Raw genomic sequence first — 24,568 nt, 5'->3', positions numbered from 1 at the left:
TGCCGCGGGCTGCGTCTCATGTCCGCGGGTTGAAGCAAAAACACACACACATATTTAACCCCCCGAACGCGATGTTTACAAGAGAACCTCCCCGAAACGCGATTGGGCTTGTTTTGGGCTAGTTTTGAGTAACGAATGGGTGGGTTTTGTTGTGTAAACCTGGCAACCCTCCTGCCAGTGTTCTCTCGCGCAGCTGAACGCGCCACGCGTGTATTGCAACAGACGGTCACATTTTCCGGTGTTCTTCTCCGACCCCAGTACGTCTCGTGCTTTTATTTATTATGGGCTGCATATATCTCCTGTTAATGCGACCTGGTTCCCCTCTGTCCCAAACACATATGCATAATAACATGCTGTATATAGGTAGTTTGCATGATTAAAGTAACATTAAAGTTAAGATATGCCTCTAGCTTTAATCATTTAAATGTGTCTTTGAAGTTTGGGCAAAAACTTCTGGCCGCTTTAGTCGTTGTTTATGCACATGTATCTTCAAAATAGACGACTAGTTATACATTAAAACGCACGCATCCGTCTACCATAGGGGAGGGTATGGCGCAGCAAGCCGACACTAGAACGGGTACTTCGGTGTTACTGACTATGGGAAGTGAGCACACAGGAAGACACCGGCTCTACACGGAGGCTATAGAATCTAGCGAACGTGTTAGGTGTCGCCCAGCCCGCAGCTCTACAGATATCTGTCAGCGAGGCGCCACGAGCCAGCGCCCAGGAAGAGGCAACACCCCTAGTGGAGTGGGCTCTTAACCCGAGCGGGCAGGGCACGTCTTGGGACTGATAACCCAAGACGATGGCATCCACTATCCAGTGGGCCATCCTCTGCTTGGAGACAGCCTTTCCCTTCTGCTGTCCTCCGTAACAGACGAAGAGCTGCTCTGAGGTCCTGAAGCTTTGCGTTCTGTCCACGTAAGTCCGGAGAGCACGGACGGGACAGAGAAAAGCTAGGGCTGGGTCTGCCTCCTCCGAAGGCAGCGCTTGCAGGCTCACCACTTGATCACGGAAAGGAGTAGTGGGAACCTTGGGCACATATCCAGGCCGGGGTCTCATGATCACATGAGAGTTACCGGGCCCGAATTCCAGGCACGATTCGTCGACCGAAAATGCCTGCAGGTCCCCTACCCTCTTGATGGAGGCCAACGCAATCAGGAGTATAGTCTTTAACGACAGTATTTTCAACTCAGCTGACTGCAGAGGCTCAAAGGGTTCTCTCTGTAGTGCAGTTAGCACCAGAGCTAAGTCCCAAGAGGGTATAGAGGGAGGACGAGGAGGATTTAATCTCCTTGCTCCCCTAAGGAACCTGACGATCAGATCGTGCTTACCTAGAGATTTTCCATCTACGAGCTCATGATTAGCGGCGATAGCGGCGACATAGACCTTGAGGGTGGAGGGAGACAGCCTTCGCTCCAACCCATCCTGTAGAAAGGTAAGCACAGAAGCGATCGAACATCTTCGAGGGTCTTCTCGGCAAGAAGAGCACCAGTTGATGAACAGGTTCCACTTCAACGCATAGAGGCGCCTCGTAGAGGGGGCTCTAGCGGAAGTGATGGTGTCAACTACCGCTTGCGGTAGGTCACCTAGAACCTCCGCGTCCCGTCCAGGGACCAAACATGGAGTTTCCAGAGGTCCGGACGCGGGTGCCATAGGGTGCCCCGTCTCTGAGTCAGGAGGTCCTGTCTCAGAGGAATGGGCCAGGGAGGTGCTGTCGCGAGGAGCACTAGTTCCGGGAACCAAGTCCGGTTGGGCCAATACGGAGCGACCAACAGGACCTGCTCCTCGTCCTCCCTGACTTTGCACAGTGTCTGCGCAAGAAGGCTCACTGGGGGAAACGCATACTTGCGTTCTTCCCGGGGCCAGCTGTGGGCCAGGGCATCCGACCCGAGGGTCCCCTCGGTCAAGGAATAAAACCACTGACAGTGGGTCGTCTCTGGGGAGGCAAACAGGTCTACCTGTGCGGCCCCGAAACGACTCCAGATTAGCTGGACCGCCTGGGGATGGAGTCGCCATTCTCCCGGAAGTACCTGCTGACGTGACAGCTCGTCGGCCGCACGATTGAGCAGGCCCGGAATATGAACGGCACGAAGCGACCTCAGATGCTTCTGACTCCATAAGAGGAGATGGCGGGCGAGTTGCGACATGCGACGGGAGCGTAGACCACCCTGTTTGTTGATGTACGCTACGGCCGCAGTGTTGTCCGTCCGGACCAGAACGTGCTTGCCTCTGAGCGGCACTTTGAAGCGGCTGAGTGCAAGACGAACTGCTAACAACTCGAGGCAATTGATATGCCATTGCAGTTGAGGCCCCGTCCACAGACCCGAAACTGCAAGCCCGTTGCACGTGGCACCCCAACCCGTGGATGAGGCATCCGTGGAGACAACGGAGTGCCTGGACACTTGATCTAGGGGAACTCCCGCCCGGAGAAACAGAGGGTCCGACCACGGGCCGAAGGTTCGGCGGCACCTCGGAGTCACTTGGACGCGGAGGGAACCGCTGTGCCACGCCCATCTCGGGACTCGATCGTGTAGCCAGCGTTGAAGCGGTCTCATATGAAGCAATCCGAGCGGCGTTACTGCGGCTGCGGATGCCATATGCCCCAGGAGCCTCTGAAAATGTTTCAGTGGAACCGCTGTCCTGCCTCTGAACGAATTCAGGCAGTTCAACACCGACTGGACGCGCTCCTCGGTGAGGCGCGCAGTCATGGCGACCGAGTCTATCTCCATACCGAGAAAAGAGATCCTCTGCGTGGGGCAGAGTTTGCTCTTCTCCCAGTTGACCCGAAGTCCCAACTGGCTGAGGGGACTGAGCACCTTGTCCCTGTGTTCGCACAACTGCTCTCGCGACTGGGCAAGAATCAGCCAGTCGTCGAGGTAGTTGAGGATGCGAACGCCATGCTCTCTCATGGGAGCAATGGCCGCCTCCGCAACCTTCGTAAAGACGCGGGGCGACAGGGACAGGCCGAAGGGTAAGACGCGGTACTGATATGCCCGTCCCTCGAACGCGAAGCGCAGAAAGGGCCGGTGTCGAGGGAGAATCGAGACATGAAAGTACGCGTCCTTCAGGTCGATCGCTGCAAACCAATCTCGGGGACGGATGCACCTGAAGATGCGCTTCTGCGTTAACATCGTGAACGGCAGCCTGTGAAGGGACCGGTTCAGGAATCGCAGGTCCAAGATCGGTCGTAACCCGCCGCCTTTCTTGGGTACAATGAAGTACGGGCTGTAGAACCCGGACCTCATATCGGCTTGAGGGACCGGCTCTATCGCGTCCTTCGCCAGTAGGACAGCGATTTCCGCCCTGAGCACGGGGGCGTTCGCCTCCACTACAGTCGTGAAGTGAACGCCCCTGAACTTGGGGGGACGCCGGGCGAACTGAATCGCATAGCCGAGTCTGATGGTACGGATGAGCCACCGAGACGGGCTGGGAAGCGCTAGCCAGGCTCCCAGACTCCGAGCAAGGGGGACCATCGGCACCACAGACGTACCCGCAGCGGGGCAGCGAGGCGGAACGCAGGGATCCGGCTCGGACAGCATGGGAGCGGCCCGCAGCGGGATCTGAGTGTGCTGTGCAACACTTACCTGCATCCGCGGAGGGGACGTGCGAGTGTGGGGAGGCCGCTTGTGTGCGTCCCGACAGCCGGCGTCCCCTGCTGGCGAAGGGAGAGGTACTTGAGGGTGGCGAGGCATGGGAGTGTCGACCACCGCCAAGCGCGCTCTCTTGGCACCCAGAGATATTGGAAACTGCTCTTTTATTGATGTTTTGGGTGCCGCTGACACTGGGGCCAGCGGCGGAACAGAAAAACAAAAGATTTTCCCCCGGCCGTCCTCCGGGGGAAGGAGTGGTGCTGCAGCCATCTCCCTCAGAGCAGTCTCCTCCATCTCTGGGCGGCCCGTCTCAGGGTCGCTTGCGACGACGCTTGCCACCTGGCTTGGCAGCGGCCTGAGCGGGCTGGACATCCTTCCCATGGCCGGCCCCACGCCGTCGGCTGGTGGAAGGCTGCTGCGGTGCCTTGGCGGGGGCGGAGGCGGCGGCGGGTGGACGTCCTCGGCGACGAGTAGTCGGAGGCGCTGCCGCCGGCGGCGGGGTGGAGGCAGCAGCGGGCCGCCGGGGCAGGATGTGCTTGATCGCCTCCGTCTGCTTCTGGGCGGCCGAGAACTGTTGGGCGAAGCTCTCGACCGCGTCGCCGAATAACCCAGCTGACGAGATGGGGGAGTCCAGGAACCGATATTTATCGGTCTCCCTCATGTCAGCCAGGTTAAGCCAGAGATGACGCTCCTGGACCACAAGCGTGGACATCGCCTGACCGATGGAACGGGCGGTGACTTTCGTCGCCCGGAGGGCGAGGTCCGTCGCCGTCCGGAGCTCCCGGAGGAGCTCTGGGTCAGGCCTACCCTCGTGCATGTCAAGGAGCGCTTGGGCCTGGTGGACCTGAAGCAGCGCCATGCCATGCAAGGCGGACGCAGCCTGCCCGCAGGCCTTGTAAACCTTCCCAGTCAGACTGGAAGAGAACTTACAGGCCCGGGACGGGAGACGTGGGTCACCGCGCCAGTTAGAGGCGGTCGCCGGACACAGTTGCATCGCGACGGCGCGCTCCACTGGCGGGATCCCCACGTAACCCTTGGCTGGCCCGCCGTCGAGAGTAGTGAGGGGGGAGGAGTCACTCGGCCGGTTTCTGGCAGAAAAAGGTGCCGTCCACGACCTCGTGAGCTCCTCATGCACCTCCGGGAAGAAAGGTGTCGGGGCGGGACGCTGAGAACCAGCGCGACCCACCCCGAGGAACCAATCGTCCAACCTAGAGGGTTCGGGACACGGTGGAGGGTTCCACTCGAGCCCAACCCTTTCGGCGGCCCGGGCAAGCATAGCAGCCATCTCAGGGTCCGGGGCAGCCGTTGCCACTCTCCCAGAGGGAGGCAGTACAGCTGACCCTTCATCCTCCGAGGACTGAAACTCCCCCTCCGATGCAGCGATCGACATCTGTTCGTCCGCTGGAGCTCCAAAAGTCACCACTGGTCTCCCGTGGGAGGGTCCAGCGGGTTCCTTTGGAGGCTCTACCGGCTGCGGAGCAGAGGGAATAGGGGCCTGCGGAGATTGACTCGGCGGGTTTGCCCTAAACGTGATCCTCAGATCACCCTGGCCATCCAAAGAAGCAGGTCCGCCCGGGTTAGGGGCAGCCCTGGTTCGTGGGATGGGTAAGGGGACTCCCCCAGCCCGGAGGTAGGAGAGTCTCGATCTTAGCTCCGCGATAGTCATGTTCCCGCAGTGGGAACATGAACTATCCACAAACGCCGCCTCAGCGTGCTGTGTGCCCAAACACGTGAGACAGCGATTGTGACCGTCAGCAGGGGACAGGGAACGACCGCATCCAGAAACGCACGGGTGGTAAGACATCCTGAAAAGGACGGCACGTCACCCGTGAACTCTTTTTGTGAGGAAACGCTCTTGTGCTGAAGCACTCAGGGGGAAACGCGACAGCGCACGGGATTGTGTGCAGCCCGTGCCTGTACTCAACAGGAAAAACGCCCAACCAGACCAACAGATTTTGCTGTTGCTGTTAAAACAGCAGTTTTTCTCTGCTTGCAGAGGCAGCGATGAGTCAGCGCGGATCCCTGCTGAAATGTGCCGTATCTCCAACACCCGTTTCCTCTGGATTCTCCGGTTCAGGAACAGTCTTACTGATAGCAGCGATAAACTCAAGCGGTTTCGTTTGAGAGTCGTCTTCATCTGCCGTGTGGCTCCGAAGTGAATGACAGCGTGCATTCGCTCTCGCTTCCTGTTTATACCCGCGGCGCGGGGCGGAGCGCGAGATGCAAATCTCGCACGCCAATTGTTCATTGGCCGGTTCTAGATAGCTCGAAGCTGATAGGGGCTCCCAGAAGTGATCCCAATTCGTCGGTACGTCCGACGTACGTCGAACGTGACCGACTGAATGGGAACTATGCTGAAAGCTCCTGTATGTGAACCTTTTGCAGATAAATACAAGTGCATTTTCGTTTACTATTGACACAAATCAATAAGTAAATCATACTCAACTATTATAGTAAACAACTTTTCCTAATTAGGCCTACTCTGTATACATTTTATGATGAATAGTATCATTATATATTATGTTTAAAAAGCTTCCTGTGTTCATATATTTCATTATAAAATGGCATACTATGTACACTACCCTTCCTGAAATACAATTAATATTGTCATCATTCATTGATTTCATGTTGAAATAATATACAAATTCACTACCCTCTTTGAAAGACAATAATCAGTAAAAAAGAATAATAAGATTAATCTGGAAAAATAATCGTTAGATTAGTCGACTAATCGAAAAAATAATCATTAGATTAGTCGACAGAAAAAATAATCGTTAGTTGCAGCTCTAAATTGAAGTATCATATATATTCTGTAAAACGGGAACCAATAGACTAGGCTACTATATGACGCTGGCTTGTAAACGCGAGCATCGCGGTCATTTGGCGTTTGAAAAAAAAATAAAACCCATGAAATGATATTCATATGACATTCTGAAACATGTGCCACTGTACCTGGGATGAAGACATTTCACACGCGACGCAAGCAGAACACCTGCATGTGAACTTCATAGACAGGTGAACTCCTCCTGCAGTGTTCAGGGCTATCATAGTTGTCATGTCAACAAATGCACGTGCGATGCATCCACTGATGTAAGATGACAAAAGTTTATGACAGTAGTAGAGGACAATACTGTTTCCCAACTGTAGGGGGACCCCGAGAGCAAAAACTACCTAGTGCTGCTTTAAAGGGTAACTAAACCCTAAACCAACTTTTAACATGCATTATACGGTCCAAACTTTTATTTTGACGGGTTGCCTTAGACCTTTTTCTGTGTATGTTATGATGATAGTTTCTCTCAAATTAAATGGTTCAGTGCTCGTGGCCTATGATTTCTGCGATGCAGAAAATGCGAATGGAATAGCGGAATCCAGTCATAAAAATTGAATTGAATGTTTAACGTGGAATGTCACGGAATTTGTCAAATTTTGGATGAATACATCCAATGCAAGTCAATAGCCTACACTTCAATCAAATCGCGATAGTGACTAGTGTATGTGAAAATTAAACGGCAAAAATACGATTTAAATATGAATCCTGCATGTTTTGTGTCTCTGTGTGAATTAATTTAACGTTGCGCGTGCTTCAGTAGTAAACCGTGCGTCAGTTTTTATGAATGGATTCTGTGATCCTGTACGTGTCTTCTGAATCGCGGTAATCATTTGGGCGCTACACTTTCTACAAGAAGCATGTTCAACGCGAATGCGCAGGCGGTTGTCGTGGTAATGAACACCACAGCAACCATATATAAAAAGCATTTTAGGGGCCCCTTGGCTTTCGGGGGCCCCAGGCGGTCGCCTACCTTTGCCTAATGGTTAAGTCCGCCCCTGCTTGAGGGTGAGTTAATGATGACAGCTTGTTTTTGGCGGTAAATTATTTATTGTTCGTTTCCCATCCCTATTGTTGACGCATTTGATTGCATGCGGTAATTTCAAGCTCCCTTTTTGTATTGACATTTGTCTTCATCAGATTGACTGTTGTCCTGTAATACTGCACTAGTCTTTTCAACTGGAGAGCCATTTACTGGAAAGGAGGAAGAGACTGAGTGAGAGGGGGGGACAACTGTGCATTCTTTGTTGCAGAGGGCTCTTGTTGGATCCTCATCATTGTGAATGAACAGGATCTGTCCTTCATAGTGTTCTGTTTGTATGGGCCCATTGTTTGCAGAATCATTGTTCGATGGTTCCTCTGTGCGTGTACGCAGCGTGATTATTCTGGGAGTATGAATGGCAAGATAGTTTTGTTTTGCGCTGGATCTATAAATAGGCCTTCTCTTGCACCATGTGGCTTTTGCTGTGATGTGCTGAGCACTTTCAGATAAACAGGTGAGCTTGTGCTGTCATTCCCATTCTTGAATCACACCTCTCAAAAGATGACATGTTTCAATTTTGAAATACTTTCTCCTATTCCACTTAAAAGTAATAGTTGACAAAGAAAATTAAAGTCTGCCCTATTTACTCGTATTGTTCAAAACGTGTATTATTATTCTGATAATCTTGCCCTAAAGGTGTTGTCTAGCCTTCATTCTCAACCAAAACTGAAAAATGCATGTTGCATAATTTTTTTTTTTTTAAAGTAAATTTTCTGTCTATCCGCACACACAGGCTATGAATGCAGGCAATTAGAACCGCGACGGGAGACCTGGCAGCAGTGTGTCTACCTGTCGACTTGCATATGCTTCACTCTGCTGGCACTTGGTCTGTTTTGAAAAGTTCTTAAATACAGAGAAAAATCCTGCAATATCAGGGAATGTGTTTGTCCTTGAACAAAGCCGTTCCTCCTGCAAGCTGCTGTTGCACATGAGAATGTTGGTCATAATTTCCTGCTTGACAGATGTACTTGTCACATTCCAGTGTAATGCTAGGGGGCTGTTCTTTGCCTTGGGAATTCCAGAGCTGGTGATGGGCAGATGAGGTGTCTGGTTTATTGGATTTTGGGGAGTTTAGACAATTGACCGATCTCTAAACCCCGCCTCCGCTCGTCCCATGACTGATGTGATTTTTTAAGTAAAACATGCTTGTATATAAATATTAGTGTAAATATTCTTAAATGGGCTGGAATGAAGTGTTACCCAAAGCACATTACTGTTTTTGTTTGCGTTGTGAGTATTTGCAGCACATTTCCTTATTTGGTTGCGTTGTGAGTGTTTGCGGTGTTTGCATTGTGTTTCTGTATTTGGTTGCGTTGTGAGTGTTTGCAGCCCGTTTCTGTATTTGGTTGCGTTGTGAGTGTTTGCAGTGCGTTTCTGTATTTGGTTGCGTTGAGTGTTTGCAGTGCGTTTCTGTATTTGGTTGCGTTGTGAGTGTTTGCATTGTGTTTCTGTATTTGGTTGCGTTGTGAGTGTTTGCAGCGTGTTTCTGTATTTGGTTGCGTTGTGAGTGTTTGCAGCGTGTTTCTGTATTTGGTTGCGCTGTGAGTGTTTGCAGCGTGTTTCTGTATTTGGTTGCGTTGTGAGTGTTTGCAGTGCGTTTCTGTATTTGGTTGCGTTGTGAGTGTTTGCGGTGTTTGCATTGTTTCTGTATTTGGTTGCGTTGTGAGTGTTTGCAGCGTGTTTCTGTATTTGGTTGCGTTGTGAGTGTTTGCAGTGCGTTTCTGTATTTGGTTGCGTTGTGAGTGTTTGCAGCGTGTTTCTGTATTTGGTTGCGTTGTGAGTGTTTGCAGCGTGTTTCTGTATTTGGTTGCGTTGTGAGTGTTTGCAGCGCGTTTCTGTATTTGGTTGCGCTGTGAGTGTTTGCAGTGCGTTTCTGTATTTGGTTGCGCTGTGAGTGTTTGCAGCGTGTTTCTGTATTTGGTTGCGTTGTGAGTGTTTGCAGCGCGTTTCTGTATTTGGTTGCGCTGTGAGTGTTTGCAGCGTGTTTCTGTATTTGGTTGCGTTGTGAGTGTTTGCAGTGCGTTTCTGTATTTGGTTGCGTTGTGAGTGTTTGCAGTGCGTTTATAAGGGCTGCATGATTTGAAAATATGAAATATGAAAATATCTAATTGTGATTTATTTTGGTTAAAATTGCGATTGCAATTTATTATTACTTATTCATTTTTACAAATGAAAAGTTTGTATATAACATTTTGTGTTTGTATATTAATATGACTAATAATAATAATTATGATTATTATTATTATTGTTAAATAAAAATAAGAAATATTACTATTACAATAACATTCATTATTAAAAAAATTTAATAGAGCATTTAAGAATAAATATAACAGTATAATAATAATAATAATAATAATAATAATATTTATATTTTATAGAAAACTAAAAATTATGGGTTACCTGTTGCAGACAGCAGACAGCCTATGACTAAAAATCATTGGAAAGGTCTAAGGATTTATTGTAAAAAAACAATTATTATTATACAAGTCTATTTCTTTAATATGAAATATGAGCCTCTTATGCATCCACTGTGGGGATTAAAACTCATGTACATTGAAGAAAAACATATGGATTGTCATATACATTCAGAGAAGTTTTATTTTTCTTATTTTCTACCCAAAAGTTTCATTCATACTGAAGGCCAGAGAGCGCCCTCGAGCAGAAACTCCACATTTGCGGCAGAGAAGTAATCGTTTGTTTTCAGGAAACCCTATGGGAAATCCCTAATGTGAAGCTCGGTGCTGCAGGCTGAATAAAACGAAGATAGAAACGCTTTGACTGATTAAACATGAAGATAATACTTCTGCGACAAGATATGGTGTATTTGAGTTCTTAAAGCCTTCTCGGGTATTTTCATAATAATAAAGTATGCAGTGCTGATTGACATTCTGTGATGAGAAGCCACATCAGCTCGACTGACTGTATGAAGTGAGTTAAAACATGTTATTAAACGTTGTATTTGGTTGGACAACTGGTTTATGAACGCTTCGCATTACTAGTTTGTGAAGATGTTTGACGTGTTGCTTTTTCAAACGCACGTTATAAGCGGCTCAAACTCGCAGTCTTTCTGACGGAGCAGCGTTTACTCCTGATCACAGAGCCGCTCTTCACTGACACGCTGGGCATTTATTTATTTCATTAAAATCGCAGCCTATTCGCTTTCATAATCGCACATAAGGCAAATCACAATTGCGGTTCGATTTCGATTAATAGTGCAGCCCTAATATATATATCAGCCAATATTGAATATAGAATTTTTTACATTTAAAATTAATCTTTTAAAACTAATTTGGCATGTAATACTGTACATTATAATGTTGTGATGCCTAAATTAATTTGCAGTATTTTAAATGAAATTGAGACACAATTTACAGAATTTTTGTCTTGATGTTTTCTGTGGAAAAATAACAGCATACATCTTTGGAACAAAGCACTTGCATAAAAGAACAGATTTTTAATGTAGCGTTTTATTTGTAGTTAGACAAAATGGTATACATTTTAAATATTAGCCCGAATTGTAATATTCGTGCACCATGCATTTCTACTTTAAACATTTGTGGTGCTGCCTTTGCTTTTTATGTTTCCATGGTACCTGGGCTTGTGTTAACTTGATAACTTGAACTTGCTAATGAAGCTCAAGTACACCAAAGTGTGGGTTGTAGTTATATTGATTGTAAAGGAATAGATGTTTAATGGCCTTTGAGATCAGGATGTTCTGTTCATAAGCTGTGTTAGTTGAGAGCAGCTCCAGTCAGAGTACAGAGGTGCTGGTGCAGCTGCTATAAGCCCGGTCTAAGCCCAGCACAACAGCTGCGCTAGACTCCCATCAGGACAAGGCCATGCAGGTCAGTCCGTTCAGTATGCCCATTCACACCGCACACACAGCACTCCCCCAGCTGTCTCACAGCCAAGCTCCTGCACACAAAGACACACACAGAAACCGCACGTGTGCTGAGGAGCACACGCAGGACAAACACATGCGGCCACGCGACGTGCCCTACGCGGGTCAATTGCTAGATCAATCAGAAGTGTTGCATGAGGGTGAGCAAAGTTTGTGAACCTACTGGAACGGGCCTTGCCGTATCTGTCTGTCTGACATTCTGTCTGACATCCTGTCTGTCTGTCTGACATTTTGTCTGTCTGTCTGACATTTTGTCTGTCTGTCTGACATTCTGTCTGTCTGTCTGTCTGTCTGTCTGACATTCTGTCTGTATGTCTGTCTGACATTCTGTCTGTCTGTCTGTCTGTCTGTCTGTCTGTCTGTCTGACATTCTGTCTGTATGTCTGTCTGTCTGACATTCTGTCTGTCTGACATTCTGTCTGTCTGTCTGACATTCTGTCTGCCTGTCTGTCTGTCTGTCTGTCTGTCTGTCTGTCTGTCTGTCTGACATTCTGTCTGTCTATCTGTCTGACATTCTGTCTGTCTCTCTGACATTCTGTCTGTCTGTCTGACATTCTGTCTGCCTGTCTGTCTGTCTGTCTGTCTGTCTGAAATTCTGTCTGTCTGTCTGTCTGACATTCTGTCTGTATGTCTGTCTGACATTTTGTCTGTCTGTCTGTATGTCTGTCTGACATTCTGTCTGTCTGTATGTCTGTCTGTCTGTCTGTATGTCTGTCTGTCTGACATTCTGTCTGTCTGTATGTCTGTCTGACATTCTGTCTGTCTGTATGTCTGTCTGTCTGACATTCTGTCTGTCTGTATGTCTGACATTCTGTCTGTATGTCTGTATGTCTGTCTGTCTGTCTGACATTCTGTCTGTCTGTCACGCTCTTATATAAAAATGATTAAAATCTAGCACTCTAATTTAATCAAGGAATCGTGACAGCCCTACTAATTTGTACAGTCAAAATGTACTTCTATCATTAACTTATGTTCAATACAGTATGCTTCAACCATTCATTTTTGATTGACACGCCCCCAATTTCAATGTGTGGCTCAATGACTGTTGGTGATTGGTAAGACTGTCCTCTGGTAGCTGACCTCTCTTGTCTAAACATTAAGACTTTAATCTATTTTTTGTTTTATTATGTTCACATAAACCTTTCATTTTTCCAAGCAGATGTCATACACTCCAGTGTTTTTCAATTCCAGTCTTGAGGACCCACCTAACAGAATGTTTTAGATGTTTAGTTGTTTAATTTAAATGCCTGATTCAATTCATAAGATTCTTGGTCTGTTGAATAGGGAGACATCTAAAACATTTTGGGAGATGGGTCCTGAGGACTACACTTGAGAAAAACTGGTCTAGTCTAGTGAGCTGTGTGTGATGATTATTTCCCTTAATGCTGAGAGGTTTTTGGTCTGCTTGAATAATTCAGCAATGAGCATCCCGTCTTAATACATTTTACATGTTGCTCTGAAACTCATGGGTACGTTTAATGTGGCACAGGCATTCTAGAGTTTCCACACCTCCATGCTTTTCCAGCCTCTCCCATGAGGATGTTGGGTAGGCAGCAAAGGCAGCACACATGGTGTAGAAATGGAACCATCTGCTCGTTCCTACCCCCTTCTGAAACCAACGGGCCCCCCACACGCCTCCCCTCGCAAGACATCCAATAAAACCACCCTCAGAACTCCACTCTTCCCATATCTCACACAAGCACATGTGGGCATTTCTTACTCAAGGCAGTTGGCATGGAGGCCCGCAATCAAGTCGGACTGGCATTCCGGCTGCGGGGTTGGAAACTCTGAGTTCTGAGCCACACCGGAGACTCTGAAATGATTCAACCAAGAGGAGCGTGTCAGATTTTCGACTCGCTGTCTTGTGTGAATTAAACCCAGAACCTGAGGATTGGGGGCTAGTGTGTTTTCAGCCCTTGTTCTGGAACTGGGATCATGTACTGGGAACTGTGGATCAGTCATCTGACCAAGACTGGGAAGCACTGCATGCTGGTTAGGAATAAAGGTAGGGCTATGAGTATCTGTGTGCATATGTGCCTGTGTGTGGCGAAGTCGGGTTTGCCACACAGGCCTTGAATGTCTTCGCTGCGTGTTCTTGCTTGTTTATTGTGTTGTGTAAGACCTGGCAGAAGACCAGTCTTTGTGTAGCCAACAGCTTGTGTCTTTTATGCATAATGATTGTTTTGAGTTCAGTTTATTGGGACCTTTTTGGACATGTTGAATTGTTGATTGCATTTTGCCTTGATAATAATTTTTAGGATTATTGTGGTTGTTTCTGTATTGCGTAATGCATACGCATCATATTAACTTTGTGGGTCTTTATTAGGGATGTCCAAAACGACATAAAATAGACCAGTTGATGTGTTGCTCAAACAATTAGTATACTAATACCACTAGTTCATGGGCGTCGGAAGCAAAAAAAATGTGGATGGGTCCTTTCTCAGACAAATTTAATTAAATTTACATTAAGTACAAATATACCACCTTGTTTGCTAAACGTCTGGTTGGGCAAGACAAAATCACCATATCATTGAGTAGGGATGCACCGAAATGAAAATTCTTGGCCGAAACCGAAAACCGAAAAAGAGGAAACCAAGGCCGAAAGCCGAAAACCGAAACACCGAAAGAAATTATGCCAATTATTAGTACCATTGCATTTATGGCTATGACTGTGTACTAACTTTACTAAAATCAAGGCATTGCAATTGCATACATTAATATTAAAGTTTCAAAGAATAAATCAATTACAAGTTATGCCAATATTTATTTAGCACATTGCAACAATGCACAGTATAAAATAAAATTCAAACTAAAATGTTTAACTTGACCCCACTCATTTGTACATTAAATAATAATGTACAGGCCTACAGAAAGGTTTTTAAATTAAATGTTCTCTCATAAAAACAAAGTGCATTTAGGTCTAGTGCATTTAAAAATTTTCTCTGTAGGACTACTACAAGAAAGTGCATTCAGAACAAGTGCAACTGCTTAAGGATACAACTATTTTCTCTGTAGGCCTTCAACATAATAGTGTATCAAAGCAAAGCCATAGCCCATATGTTAACTGTAGAATAGGGGTGTAACGGTACACAAAACTGACGGCTCGGTACAGCAGTTTTACAAAATGGCTTTTAATTTATTTTTATTGGTTTACTGAAGAAAAAAAAAGTATCTGTCCTTAAATTAATTAAATTATAACTAAAAGTTTATTGAAGATATTTCTGTAAACTATATAGGGAGCCCTTACTTGCACATTAATATTAAAGGTTAACAACAGAGCCCAAACTATTAGCCTAAATTCATTTGCTATGTATTTTTAGGTCTAATAATCAACACTCAAATAACATAGTACACAAACATGTACACTTCACATAAGGCAGTTTTTGCAATAACTTCTAAATCTAATTATAAAATAGTTTTTTATCCAATTCGTTGTTGAAATATAATCATTTAAACACAGTGTCTGTCATTTTATTTAAACATAAATGAAATAATCAAGATATCATTAACAGGTTAAGTAGAATATAATGAATATAACGGCTAATATAGGTCATATATTTAGTGAAAGAGTTGATTTTTCTTGTGAACTAACAGCTGTGGACACTGAGGTGCCTGAGGTAAATGTGATGCTACATGACCGTTTAGTTTACAGCAGTTATATAGAGGTCTTTCTGCCGTTGAAACACTGACTGAGCGATTACACCACATATGATACGTGACGGTAAGTTGTACTGTATCCTCAACACACCTTAGATGTTCATTCATGTTTATTCTTAAGGAAGAGATGATCGATCGCGCTCACAGATGATCGCGTTCACGCGCGCGCGCTGCCGCCAGATTGAAGTGTGTTCCGCGCTTAAAACATGCCCACTGTTAAAGATTGCGTTCGGTTTCACAGTGAAGTATGGTCCTCTTCTAATCGAGAACATGAGCTCTCGTGTGCATGGAGCAGACGTGGGTGTTTCTTAGATATACTGAAATACGTCCACACCGCAGACATGTTGCTTCAGACAAGCACGTGCAGGTCGCGGTTTCTGTTTGCGTCATCACAACATTTCGGCCATGTTGTTTCGGTGATAAAAGTCTTTCGGCCGAAAACCGAAAATGCACTTTTGGGGCATTTTCGGCCGAAAATTTTCGGTGGCCGAATATTCCGTGCATCCCTATCATTGAGAGTTGTAATAGTGTAGAGGTAAGATGCATGGCATCAAGTTTTGACGCAAATCGACCCGAGGTTCGAATCCGCCTTTTGCCGAACTCAATTTACTCCCTTTTCCCATCACATATCAGATCGGAAAGGCATTTATTTTCAATAAAAATTAAGAAAATATTAGAAAAGTGGAAATAAAGCGTCTAATGTGTTTAATAAAAGGTGTTTATTGGTTAGGGGTAGGTAAACGGACATGTGCTGAATTAGAGACGATAAAAGTGAGTGGGTCCATATCATTGATCATAAAAAGTGGGTGGGTCTTGTCCCACATACAATGGTTCCGACGCCCATGCACTAGTTTACTAACTTTGCGCAATTAGTTGGGTTGTACTGTATATGCTAAAAATCATATTATTATTAGCATATACAGTACAGTTCAAAAGTTTAGGGTCGGTAAGATTTTTTTTTATTTTTATTTAAAATTGTTTTATACCAAGGCTGCATTCATTTCATCAATATGCTAATATAATATAGTTTATAGTATAATATAGTATAATTATAGTTGTGAAATATTCCTACTACAATTCAAAATAACTTTCTATTTTTAAAATATTTAAAATAATTTATTTCTGTGATTTTACATTTTTTGACAGATTTTTTTTGATGTATGGAAAGTTAAAATGTGGAAATATAACTTTTGAACGGTAGTTAAACATTATTTTTTTTTATTTTTAGAGTTTAATCATTTTGGCCATTTATCAGTTAAAGGTCATAACATCAAAATAATTATCACTTCATTTCTATCTGCCAGAATTTAAAGATTAGTCGTGAAACCATGAATTTCGTTGTGAAAGCATCCATTGAATATATCATGATCTGTCATGACGTCATGTTGCTGCTGATTTTGTGATGCAAGTTGATGATGATGATGATGATGATGAATAATTCGGGTGTTGCTCTTGCCAGGCATTCAGCATATGAAGTTGGTATGTAAATACCGTGGGCTGTGAATATGGCAATCATAATATATCAAATTACGTGGTATTGCTTTTTGTATCAAAAAACGCTGCCCTGTACCATATTAGTTCTAGCCAAATCTATGGAGGCAGAATTTGTTCTATAATGATTGGTAAAGTGAGTTCCCTTCCCATGTTTTGTCTTGCCACACTTTTCCCTAAGGAAAGGGGCAGCTGCCCAGACATGCTGTGCGTGTGTGTCTTTGTGGCTGGTTGACAGCTGTAGAGGAAGACCAGCAGACGCAGGCATGCTGAAGGCGTGGAGACTCTCCCACACCGTTTTTCCAACCTCAAAGCAGTTTTCTGCTCCTCCCCTCCTTTAAATCTTGCTTATGAATCAAACCGTCTCAGATAGAAGTGGAACCTTCTCCACATCAGGTCTGTGTTTTATTCCATGTTAGATTAGATATCAATCTTGTGCTGCTAGATTATGTCAGTGAGGACCTTGCTGTCCAGCAGCAGTTTTGAGGAGGAGAGGGCCAGGCTGACCAACCAGTCCAGCCTACAAGATGTGGACCAATATTGCTTCCCAGGTAGCCCTTTTTTTTTTAGCTGGCTGGTCTCATAGCCAGTGCTGTGCTGGTGCCCTGAGAGTCAGCAAGTTTTGTGAAGGATTTCAGGTCGAGGGATGTGTTTTTTTTGTTTGTTTTTTTTTTGGGCTTTTCCATCTGCTTTTCACAATTGGAAGTGTTTCTAATAGATCAATACTTAATGTTAACCTGAATATGGATGTGGCGGTGTAGTTTATTTAAATATAGCCATATATAATGAATACAAGTTTTTATACAGAATAATTCAGGTTGATTGGGACACTTATTCCAAGTCATCTCAAAGGCAAAAAGTGTCCCAATCACCCTGAATATTCCCTATACCATGTGTGGTTAAAAATACAGATACAACACTTTCTCCAATAATGCTTTATGTGGATTAGAAAATATTTAACAATTAAATTGTCGCAGTTAAATGAATGCGATCCATCATCTAATATAGTCTTTTTATAATGATGAATTGCTGTTTTGTGTAGCCTTCGTGTATTGTTTGTTTGCACAAGTTATTTGGAAAAAGTCGGGGTTGACATAAGGAACAAAGTGATGCCAATTTGAATAAAATTCCTCGTTTTCATTTACGTCATATGGTTGCCTTTCTTTACTTCTCTGCTCCCTCTCCACCTTGACGTCCGCTTGTTTGTCAACCTCTCTTTTTCTGAAACCTCACCTCCCTGATATTACTTCATTCTGCCCTTCCCAGAGGCCTTATGTTTCCTGTTACTCATCTCGAGTTTTCTTTATGTCTCTTTCTTCCTGACAGAGGCCCTGCACAGGCCGTTTGGACTGGACTCGACGGCGCTGACTGAAGCGGTGCGCTGGAGCTCGAAGGAGAATCTGTTGGGTGCTGCGGAGAGCGACCCCAACCTCTTCGTTGCGCTTTACGACTTTGTTGCCAGTGGTGACAACACGCTGAGCATCACGAAAGGTATGAACGTCAAAAGGAGACAAGTGCTTGTGCAACCAGTTGGGCTTGGTTTCATCGTTCACTTCAACAAAAGTGCTCTCCGCCTCTGTACACAAATGACAAACCACATTGCATTGGTGGTGTAAACTCAAATGTGACTGGAATAAACATGGCTGGAGAGTGTTTTCACCACCATTATTGATAACTTCCTCCCACTTTAGAACAAAGACACCATGCCAGTATCCTTCCATCGCTCTCCTTCCTCGTCTTTACTTCAGATCTTGTTGTTCCTCTTCCCAGCAGCAGTTTGTAGGATCAAAGCACAAAGAACCGGGCTAAAAAAGAAAGCGTAGGCTAAAGTTTGTGTTTTATTTAGCTGAGGAGCATGAACACATGGGCACCGACCTGAGCCATATGCACCAACGCCCACAACTCTTTCCAGCGTGTTGTAATAGACTTTGGAACATTGGAGTCAGGACTTTGGAGTCTATGCTCAGATGCTCCATGCTGAATGGCTACCACTAAAACTAATATCCGTTTTGAAGTGTAATCCCGTCAGCGGGGTGAAAAGCAGGTGGGTAAACACAGACTAGCCAAGAGAAGAGAGTTTAGAGAGAGGGAGTTAGCGGCCTGTCTATTCTCTCTGAAGTAGCCGCTAATGGCCAGTAATGTAATGTCGTCTGGTTGGCACCAATGCGCCAGTCTCTTCTCGTCTTTTCGTGAAAGCCTTATTGCCGCACCAGTGTCGGTCTAGAATTAGCAAAAAAGCACTTGCTGTCTGATAGCTAGTGTGCCTGAACTCTGTTTCCCTGACATAATGAGAGCGCCCTCTACTGGACCAATGCTTGATGGGATCACAACAAGGTGAAGGAAGAGCAGGAAAGCATAGATGAGAACTTTAATACTGTAGTTTATCTAATACTAGTAATAAACGTAATATATTCATTACCATATATATATTTTTAAAGATTGTATTCCGCAAGGATGCATTAAATTGATCAAAAGTGATACTAAGACATTTATAGTGCTACAAAATGTTCAATTTCAAATCAATTATTTTGAAAGAATCCTGAAAAAAGTCTCATGGTTTCTACAAAACTATTAAGCAGTACAGCTGTTTTCAATATTGATCATAAGATATATTTCTTGAACATCAAATCTGCATATTAGAATGATTTCTGAAGAATCATGTGACACTGAAGAGAGAGTAATGATCCTGAAAATTCAGCTTTGTCATCACAGAATTAAATTAGAATGTTAAATAGAAAATAGTTATTTTAAATAAATACATTTTAAATATTTTTCTACTATATTAATCTATTTTTGATCATATAAATGCAGCCCTGATGAGCATAAGTGACTTAAACTTTTGAACAGTAGTGGATATTAATATACAAATATATTTTTATATGGTTTAATTTTTATTTCAGCAGCAGAAATACACAAACATGCCAAAAACGGGCCTTCTTTTTAAAATTAGGTTATGGCATTGTTTTCAACAGCGGTTAGACAGCGTCAACACTGAACAGTGATTCAACACTCTGGAGAGACAGCTAGACGGAGCACAGCTTAATGGATCAGAACACAGGGCTCTTAAGATGTTTTCAAAAGTGCTTTTAAAGGCATATCTTGTAAAAAAAAAATACTATTTTTAACTTGCGTAGTGTTTTAAAAATGTGACATTCAGCGTGCGTGATGCAACCAAAAATGTCCGTCCGATGCACATGTATTTGGGGTAATTAAAAACAACGCAGTACATCAAATACTCGGTTGATTTATCTCATGTCATGATTGTCACTTCTCTTCCACCACTCCCAGGTGCCCTCAGGATTTGTTCAGATCTCAAAATACTTGTATAAGACACTCCTTCTCTGTCTGAGCTTATGGGGAAAAACAGATGTGGATGTTTTTATAGCTGAAGGATGGACCTGTTGTGGCTTGCAATGTCTAATCTCTCTTTCCATTCCATTCCATTCAAGTCAGATGTATTAATGTCAACAACAAGGCTTTACATTGCTGGAACATTAGTAAAACATTGTGGTATCTCTCTCATACAACAATGTTATATCTTTCTCACCCGTGATCTTTTTTTTGTATTTCAGGAGAGAAGCTGCGAGTGTTGGGGTACAATCAGAATGGAGAGTGGAGTGAGGTCCGTTCGAAGAACGGCCAGGGTTGGGTACCCAGTAACTACATCACCCCCGTGAACAGTCTGGAGAAGCATAGCTGGTATCATGGGCCCGTGTCCCGCAGCGCTGCGGAGTACCTGCTCAGCAGCCTGATCAACGGCAGCTTCCTGGTGAGGGAGAGCGAGAGCAGCCCTGGCCAGCTCTCCATCTCGCTTCGCTACGAGGGACGGGTCTATCACTACCGGATCAACACCGCCTCTGATGGAAAGGTGGGGCTGCTTTCACTTTACTTTAAAACCAGTGCTCCTTTTGCTTTAATTTACCAATTAAATTCACTCTTCTCTTCTGTCTCAGGTCTACGTAACAGCTGAGAGTCGTTTTAGCACGTTAGCTGAGCTGGTTCATCATCATTCCACAGTGGCGGATGGTCTGGTAACCACACTTCACTACCCCGCTCCAAAATGCAACAAGCCAACCGTGTACGGCGTCTCTCCCATCCACGACAAGTGGGAGATGGAGCGCACCGACATCACCATGAAGCACAAACTGGGCGGTGGCCAGTACGGAGAGGTGTACGTCGGAGTTTGGAAAAAGTACAACCTCACTGTAGCTGTAAAAACATTAAAGGTGTGTGTTTAATGTTGTTTTCAAAAGTAACACTTTACAATTAGGTCCCATAACATGCAAATGCATCAACTAATATTAACTATCATAGAGCAAAACATTGTTAGTTATTATGAAAGTCGGTTAATAAAAATATAACTGTTAGTTTGTTAGCACAGGTCCATAAAAAATTTACAGATACAACTTTGAATTGAATAAATTATTAGAAAAGGTTAAAAGGAACATTAACGAGTTAGAAGTATTTTTTTTATTGTTAGTTCATGTTAACTAATGTTAATGAAACCTTATTTTAAAATGTTGCTCAGAAACCGTTTATGTGGTGTTATGTGCCACCAAGAGGATGTTGATTATATTGCACTCATGGATTTCTGTTTTGAGGAGTTTTTGTATTCGATTTTGTATAGTTTTTTTGTACTATACATATTTATGTTGTTATATCACTTCATCCTAAAGGAGGACACCATGGAAGTTGAGGAGTTTCTGAAGGAGGCTGCAGTCATGAAGGAGGTGAAACATCCCAATCTAGTACAGTTACTGGGTGAGTACACTAGGAATGTGCTAAACGGCATATCAGCATTTCAGTAAGTTGCTAGTCAACCACTCTGTCTTAACTGGAAACTATATGTAATAACTACATTAAATGGTTTCTGTTCATCTGACAGTATCAGAGGTGTTCTTGCATAAAGTTCTCTAGGTAAAAAACGTATCACGCACATATCATATGTGACCTAAATTGAATGCTTGGCGACTAAAGGTTGTTGTTAGCCATTGGCTAATAGATTGTTAGATTTTATTTGCTATTATTACTACTTGTTAGTATTAATAGTATTTGTATCATTATTTTAGTGGTATTGTTTGTTCTTTTTTTTCTTAAAGAAATATTGAATTACATAATTTCATGTATGTTTAATGTCAAGCATCACTACCAGCCCATAATTCCCTTTAATATAACAAATATATATTCATAAAGTTTTCATAAATGGTTGCCACATTTTACATACTAAAATTCTGTCGTAAAAAAGGGTAAAAACATATATAAAAAAAGTGTCGGATATAAATGTATCTTCATAAATTCATTAAATGTATCGTCATTTTGTAACAAATATTGTATTTGATTTGCTTGTGTGAGTACGTCAGAAAAATGTAGTAGCCAATGGCGATTATATTGCCAATCTGTCCGTTTAGGTTTGGTTAATGAAACATTATGACCCATTCCTAGTATACACTACTCTCATGACTCCTACTATAGAAATCCAGGGTTTCGTACACAAAGCGCAAGCAACAATTATTTGTTTTTACCTAATTATGATCTTAGATCTGTGCTGATTGGTTATTCCTGATTCCCTCTTCTAGGTGTGTGTACACTGGAGCCTCCATTCTACATAGTGACCGAGTACATGCCCCACGGGAACCTGCTGGACTACCTGCGTGAGTGTGACCGAGAGCAGGTAAACGCTGTGGTGCTGCTCTACATGGCCACTCAGATCTCCTCCGCCATGGAGTATCTGGAGAAGAAGAACTTTATCCACAGGTGAGCAGAGTTCTTCAGTCGTCAGTGGACTTTGGGATGCTGAACATGTCATTTAAATCCCCTTTGTCTCACTAAATGCATAGTTTGAACTTTTCTTAAACTCTATCGAGAGATCTTGCTACAGCTTGTCGATCTCTTTCTCAGGGACTTGGCTGCTCGTAATTGCCTGGTTGGAGAGAATCACGTGGTCAAAGTGGCTGATTTCGGACTGAGCCGTCTGATGACAGGCGACACCTACACCGCTCATGCTGGTGCCAAATTCCCCATCAAATGGACAGCACCAGAGAGTCTGGCCTACAACACCTTCTCCATCAAATCAGATGTGTGGGGTCAGTTTCTTATTTCCTTTTGTTCTGTGGATTGTGTGTTGGAAGTTATTTTACTCTTTAAAGAGTTATGTGTTGCAGACTGACTCACTTATTTTCTTCAAATTCCCCAGCATTTGGAGTTTTGCTGTGGGAGATTGCGACGTACGGCATGTCTCCATACCCAGGAATCGACCTCTCTCAGGTGTACGATCTGCTGGAGAAGGGCTACCGCATGGAGCAGCCCGAGGGCTGTCCCCCTAAAGTTTACGAGCTTATGAGAGCCTGTGAGTAACAACAGTGAATTTGATAACGCTTTATAGATTTCATTTAATAACATAAAAAACAATACTCCAAGTCTTTGAACTGTAGTGTAGATTTTGGTCATTTAGGTAAAGCCATATTTTGTTTGCGTGTTGGCAGGTTGGCAGTGGAGTCCACTGGATAGACCCTCATTTGCTGAGATTCACCAGGCCTTTGAGACCATGTTCCATGACTCAAGTATCTCAGAAGGTATTACTGCATCATCTGTTGTGAGCGCCAGAGGAAGCTGTAGACTGAGCAGACATTTCATGCAGATCTTAATGCACAATAAGGAAACAATAAATAACTTTGGTGCAGTTTGTATTGACTTTACATAACTGAAATAAAGTTTTGACCCATGATGCTTTCATGTAAAACACACGATTAACATGCACCTTCTCTCTGCTAACTCTTCTCCAGAGGTAGCCGAAGAACTGTGTAAAACCGCATCTGGTGGGCATGGTGGGCTGGCGCACACCTTCGGCCACGATATGCCACTCTTGCCCTCAAAGTCTCGTGGCCAGAAGAAACACTCTGAGAACAAAGAGAATATGGAGGAGGCAGGACCACATGGCCCTGCAGGTATACAGGCCCAGCTCCAGCTCAGTCGGCTCAGACAGAAGCTCAAGAGAATGGGAGTGGTGTTCCTTATCGATTAACAGATCTATACAGTATATAACCCTACACGTATTCACAATTATAGGAAGATGAAAAAAGTTGTTATATTCTGTATATCCTTTCTTTTATTTACATTCATTTTAAATATGTTCAAACTGTATCATGAACAGATGACTGACATGTTCATAAACATTCATAAGAGATTTTCCCTCTCATGTTTTGATTTTTCTGTAAATACATCTGATTTTATTCTATTGCTGGTTTGTTCCCATTTCCTGCATGTCACTAAACCCCAAGTATGCACATAAACACTTCACCAACTGCATGTGTATCTATATTATGATTCAAATCTGTTTAACCTTACTCACAATTAAAGCATTTTGATGTATTGTGCAATATTGTTTTTCTACTTAAAAGTATTTATGTGTTATTTATTGAAATTACATAAAGTTTATGTAAAATAAACTTTTAAGGTGGGAATGTTTATAATCATTTTTTGGTAAAGCTGCCTCTTTTTCTCATGTTATTAAACCTTTTAAGAATACAAAAAGTTATTTTTAACATTTAAACTATATCTGTAATTATTGTCCTGCCGTTCATTTGGACAATCAAGTGATACACACTCTATATTGCTAATATCTAGACACCCTGTTTGTGACAGGACCTGTGAAAAATACATTAAAAATATCTTGGCCTCCTCATGAAACATTTTACCCCATGAATTAAAGAGACACAGTGTCATGTCCTCATGTTTGATTTATGAGAAAAGTAGTAGCTCATAAGCTCACTACACAGTTTCTTGTATAAAAGGAAATGCCAGGTTAGGTTATATAATTTATAATGATGGTCGGCAGCAGAGCGGTAGTGCAAGGGACTGAATGTTGCAGTGATTTATAATAATACTACCACACAGCCTTTATTTACACTAACATTACTCTTATATGTTTATCTTTTGAGACATTTTCTTGAGGCACAACTATTGGCAACAATGTAATGAATTAAATACTAATTAAATATTAATTTTATAGCCAAGCAATCACAATGTGACACAATAAGAAATGTGTACCGTAGTGTTCC

At 43.7% G+C, this 24,568-nt stretch overlaps 1 protein-coding gene across 4 annotated transcripts in view; it reads left to right on the top strand.

Moving 5' to 3' along the window:
• Positions 1 to 24,568, top strand: part of abl2 (c-abl oncogene 2, non-receptor tyrosine kinase) — a 49,209-nt gene that overhangs the window by 19,885 nt on the left and 4,756 nt on the right. The window contains exons 1-10 of one of the 4 annotated variants that reach the window (XM_079826731.1): positions 16,758 to 16,907; positions 17,838 to 18,002; positions 20,084 to 20,379; positions 20,465 to 20,737; positions 21,188 to 21,272; positions 22,088 to 22,265; positions 22,410 to 22,594; positions 22,705 to 22,857; positions 22,994 to 23,083; positions 23,294 to 24,238. In XM_079826731.1, coding sequence (XP_079682857.1) covers positions 16,862 to 16,907; positions 17,838 to 18,002; positions 20,084 to 20,379; positions 20,465 to 20,737; positions 21,188 to 21,272; positions 22,088 to 22,265; positions 22,410 to 22,594; positions 22,705 to 22,857; positions 22,994 to 23,083; positions 23,294 to 23,532 — 1,710 coding nt within the window. In that variant the 5' untranslated portion in view covers positions 16,758 to 16,861 and the 3' untranslated portion in view covers positions 23,533 to 24,238. Of the gene's footprint in view, positions 1 to 16,757; positions 17,063 to 17,837; positions 18,003 to 20,083; positions 20,380 to 20,464; positions 20,738 to 21,187; positions 21,273 to 22,087; positions 22,266 to 22,409; positions 22,595 to 22,704; positions 22,858 to 22,993; positions 23,084 to 23,293; positions 24,239 to 24,568 lie in introns of those variants that run through there. The other 3 variants (XM_079826729.1, XM_079826728.1, XM_079826730.1) reach the window with 3 other exon arrangements.

This window comes from Gobio gobio (genome assembly GCF_949357685.1).
Source record: "Gobio gobio genome assembly, chromosome: 10".
NCBI classification, from domain to species: domain Eukaryota; kingdom Metazoa; phylum Chordata; class Actinopteri; order Cypriniformes; family Gobionidae; genus Gobio; species Gobio gobio.
Note: the sequence above shows the minus strand (reverse complement) of the source record. Positions and strands in the feature narration are given on the sequence as shown.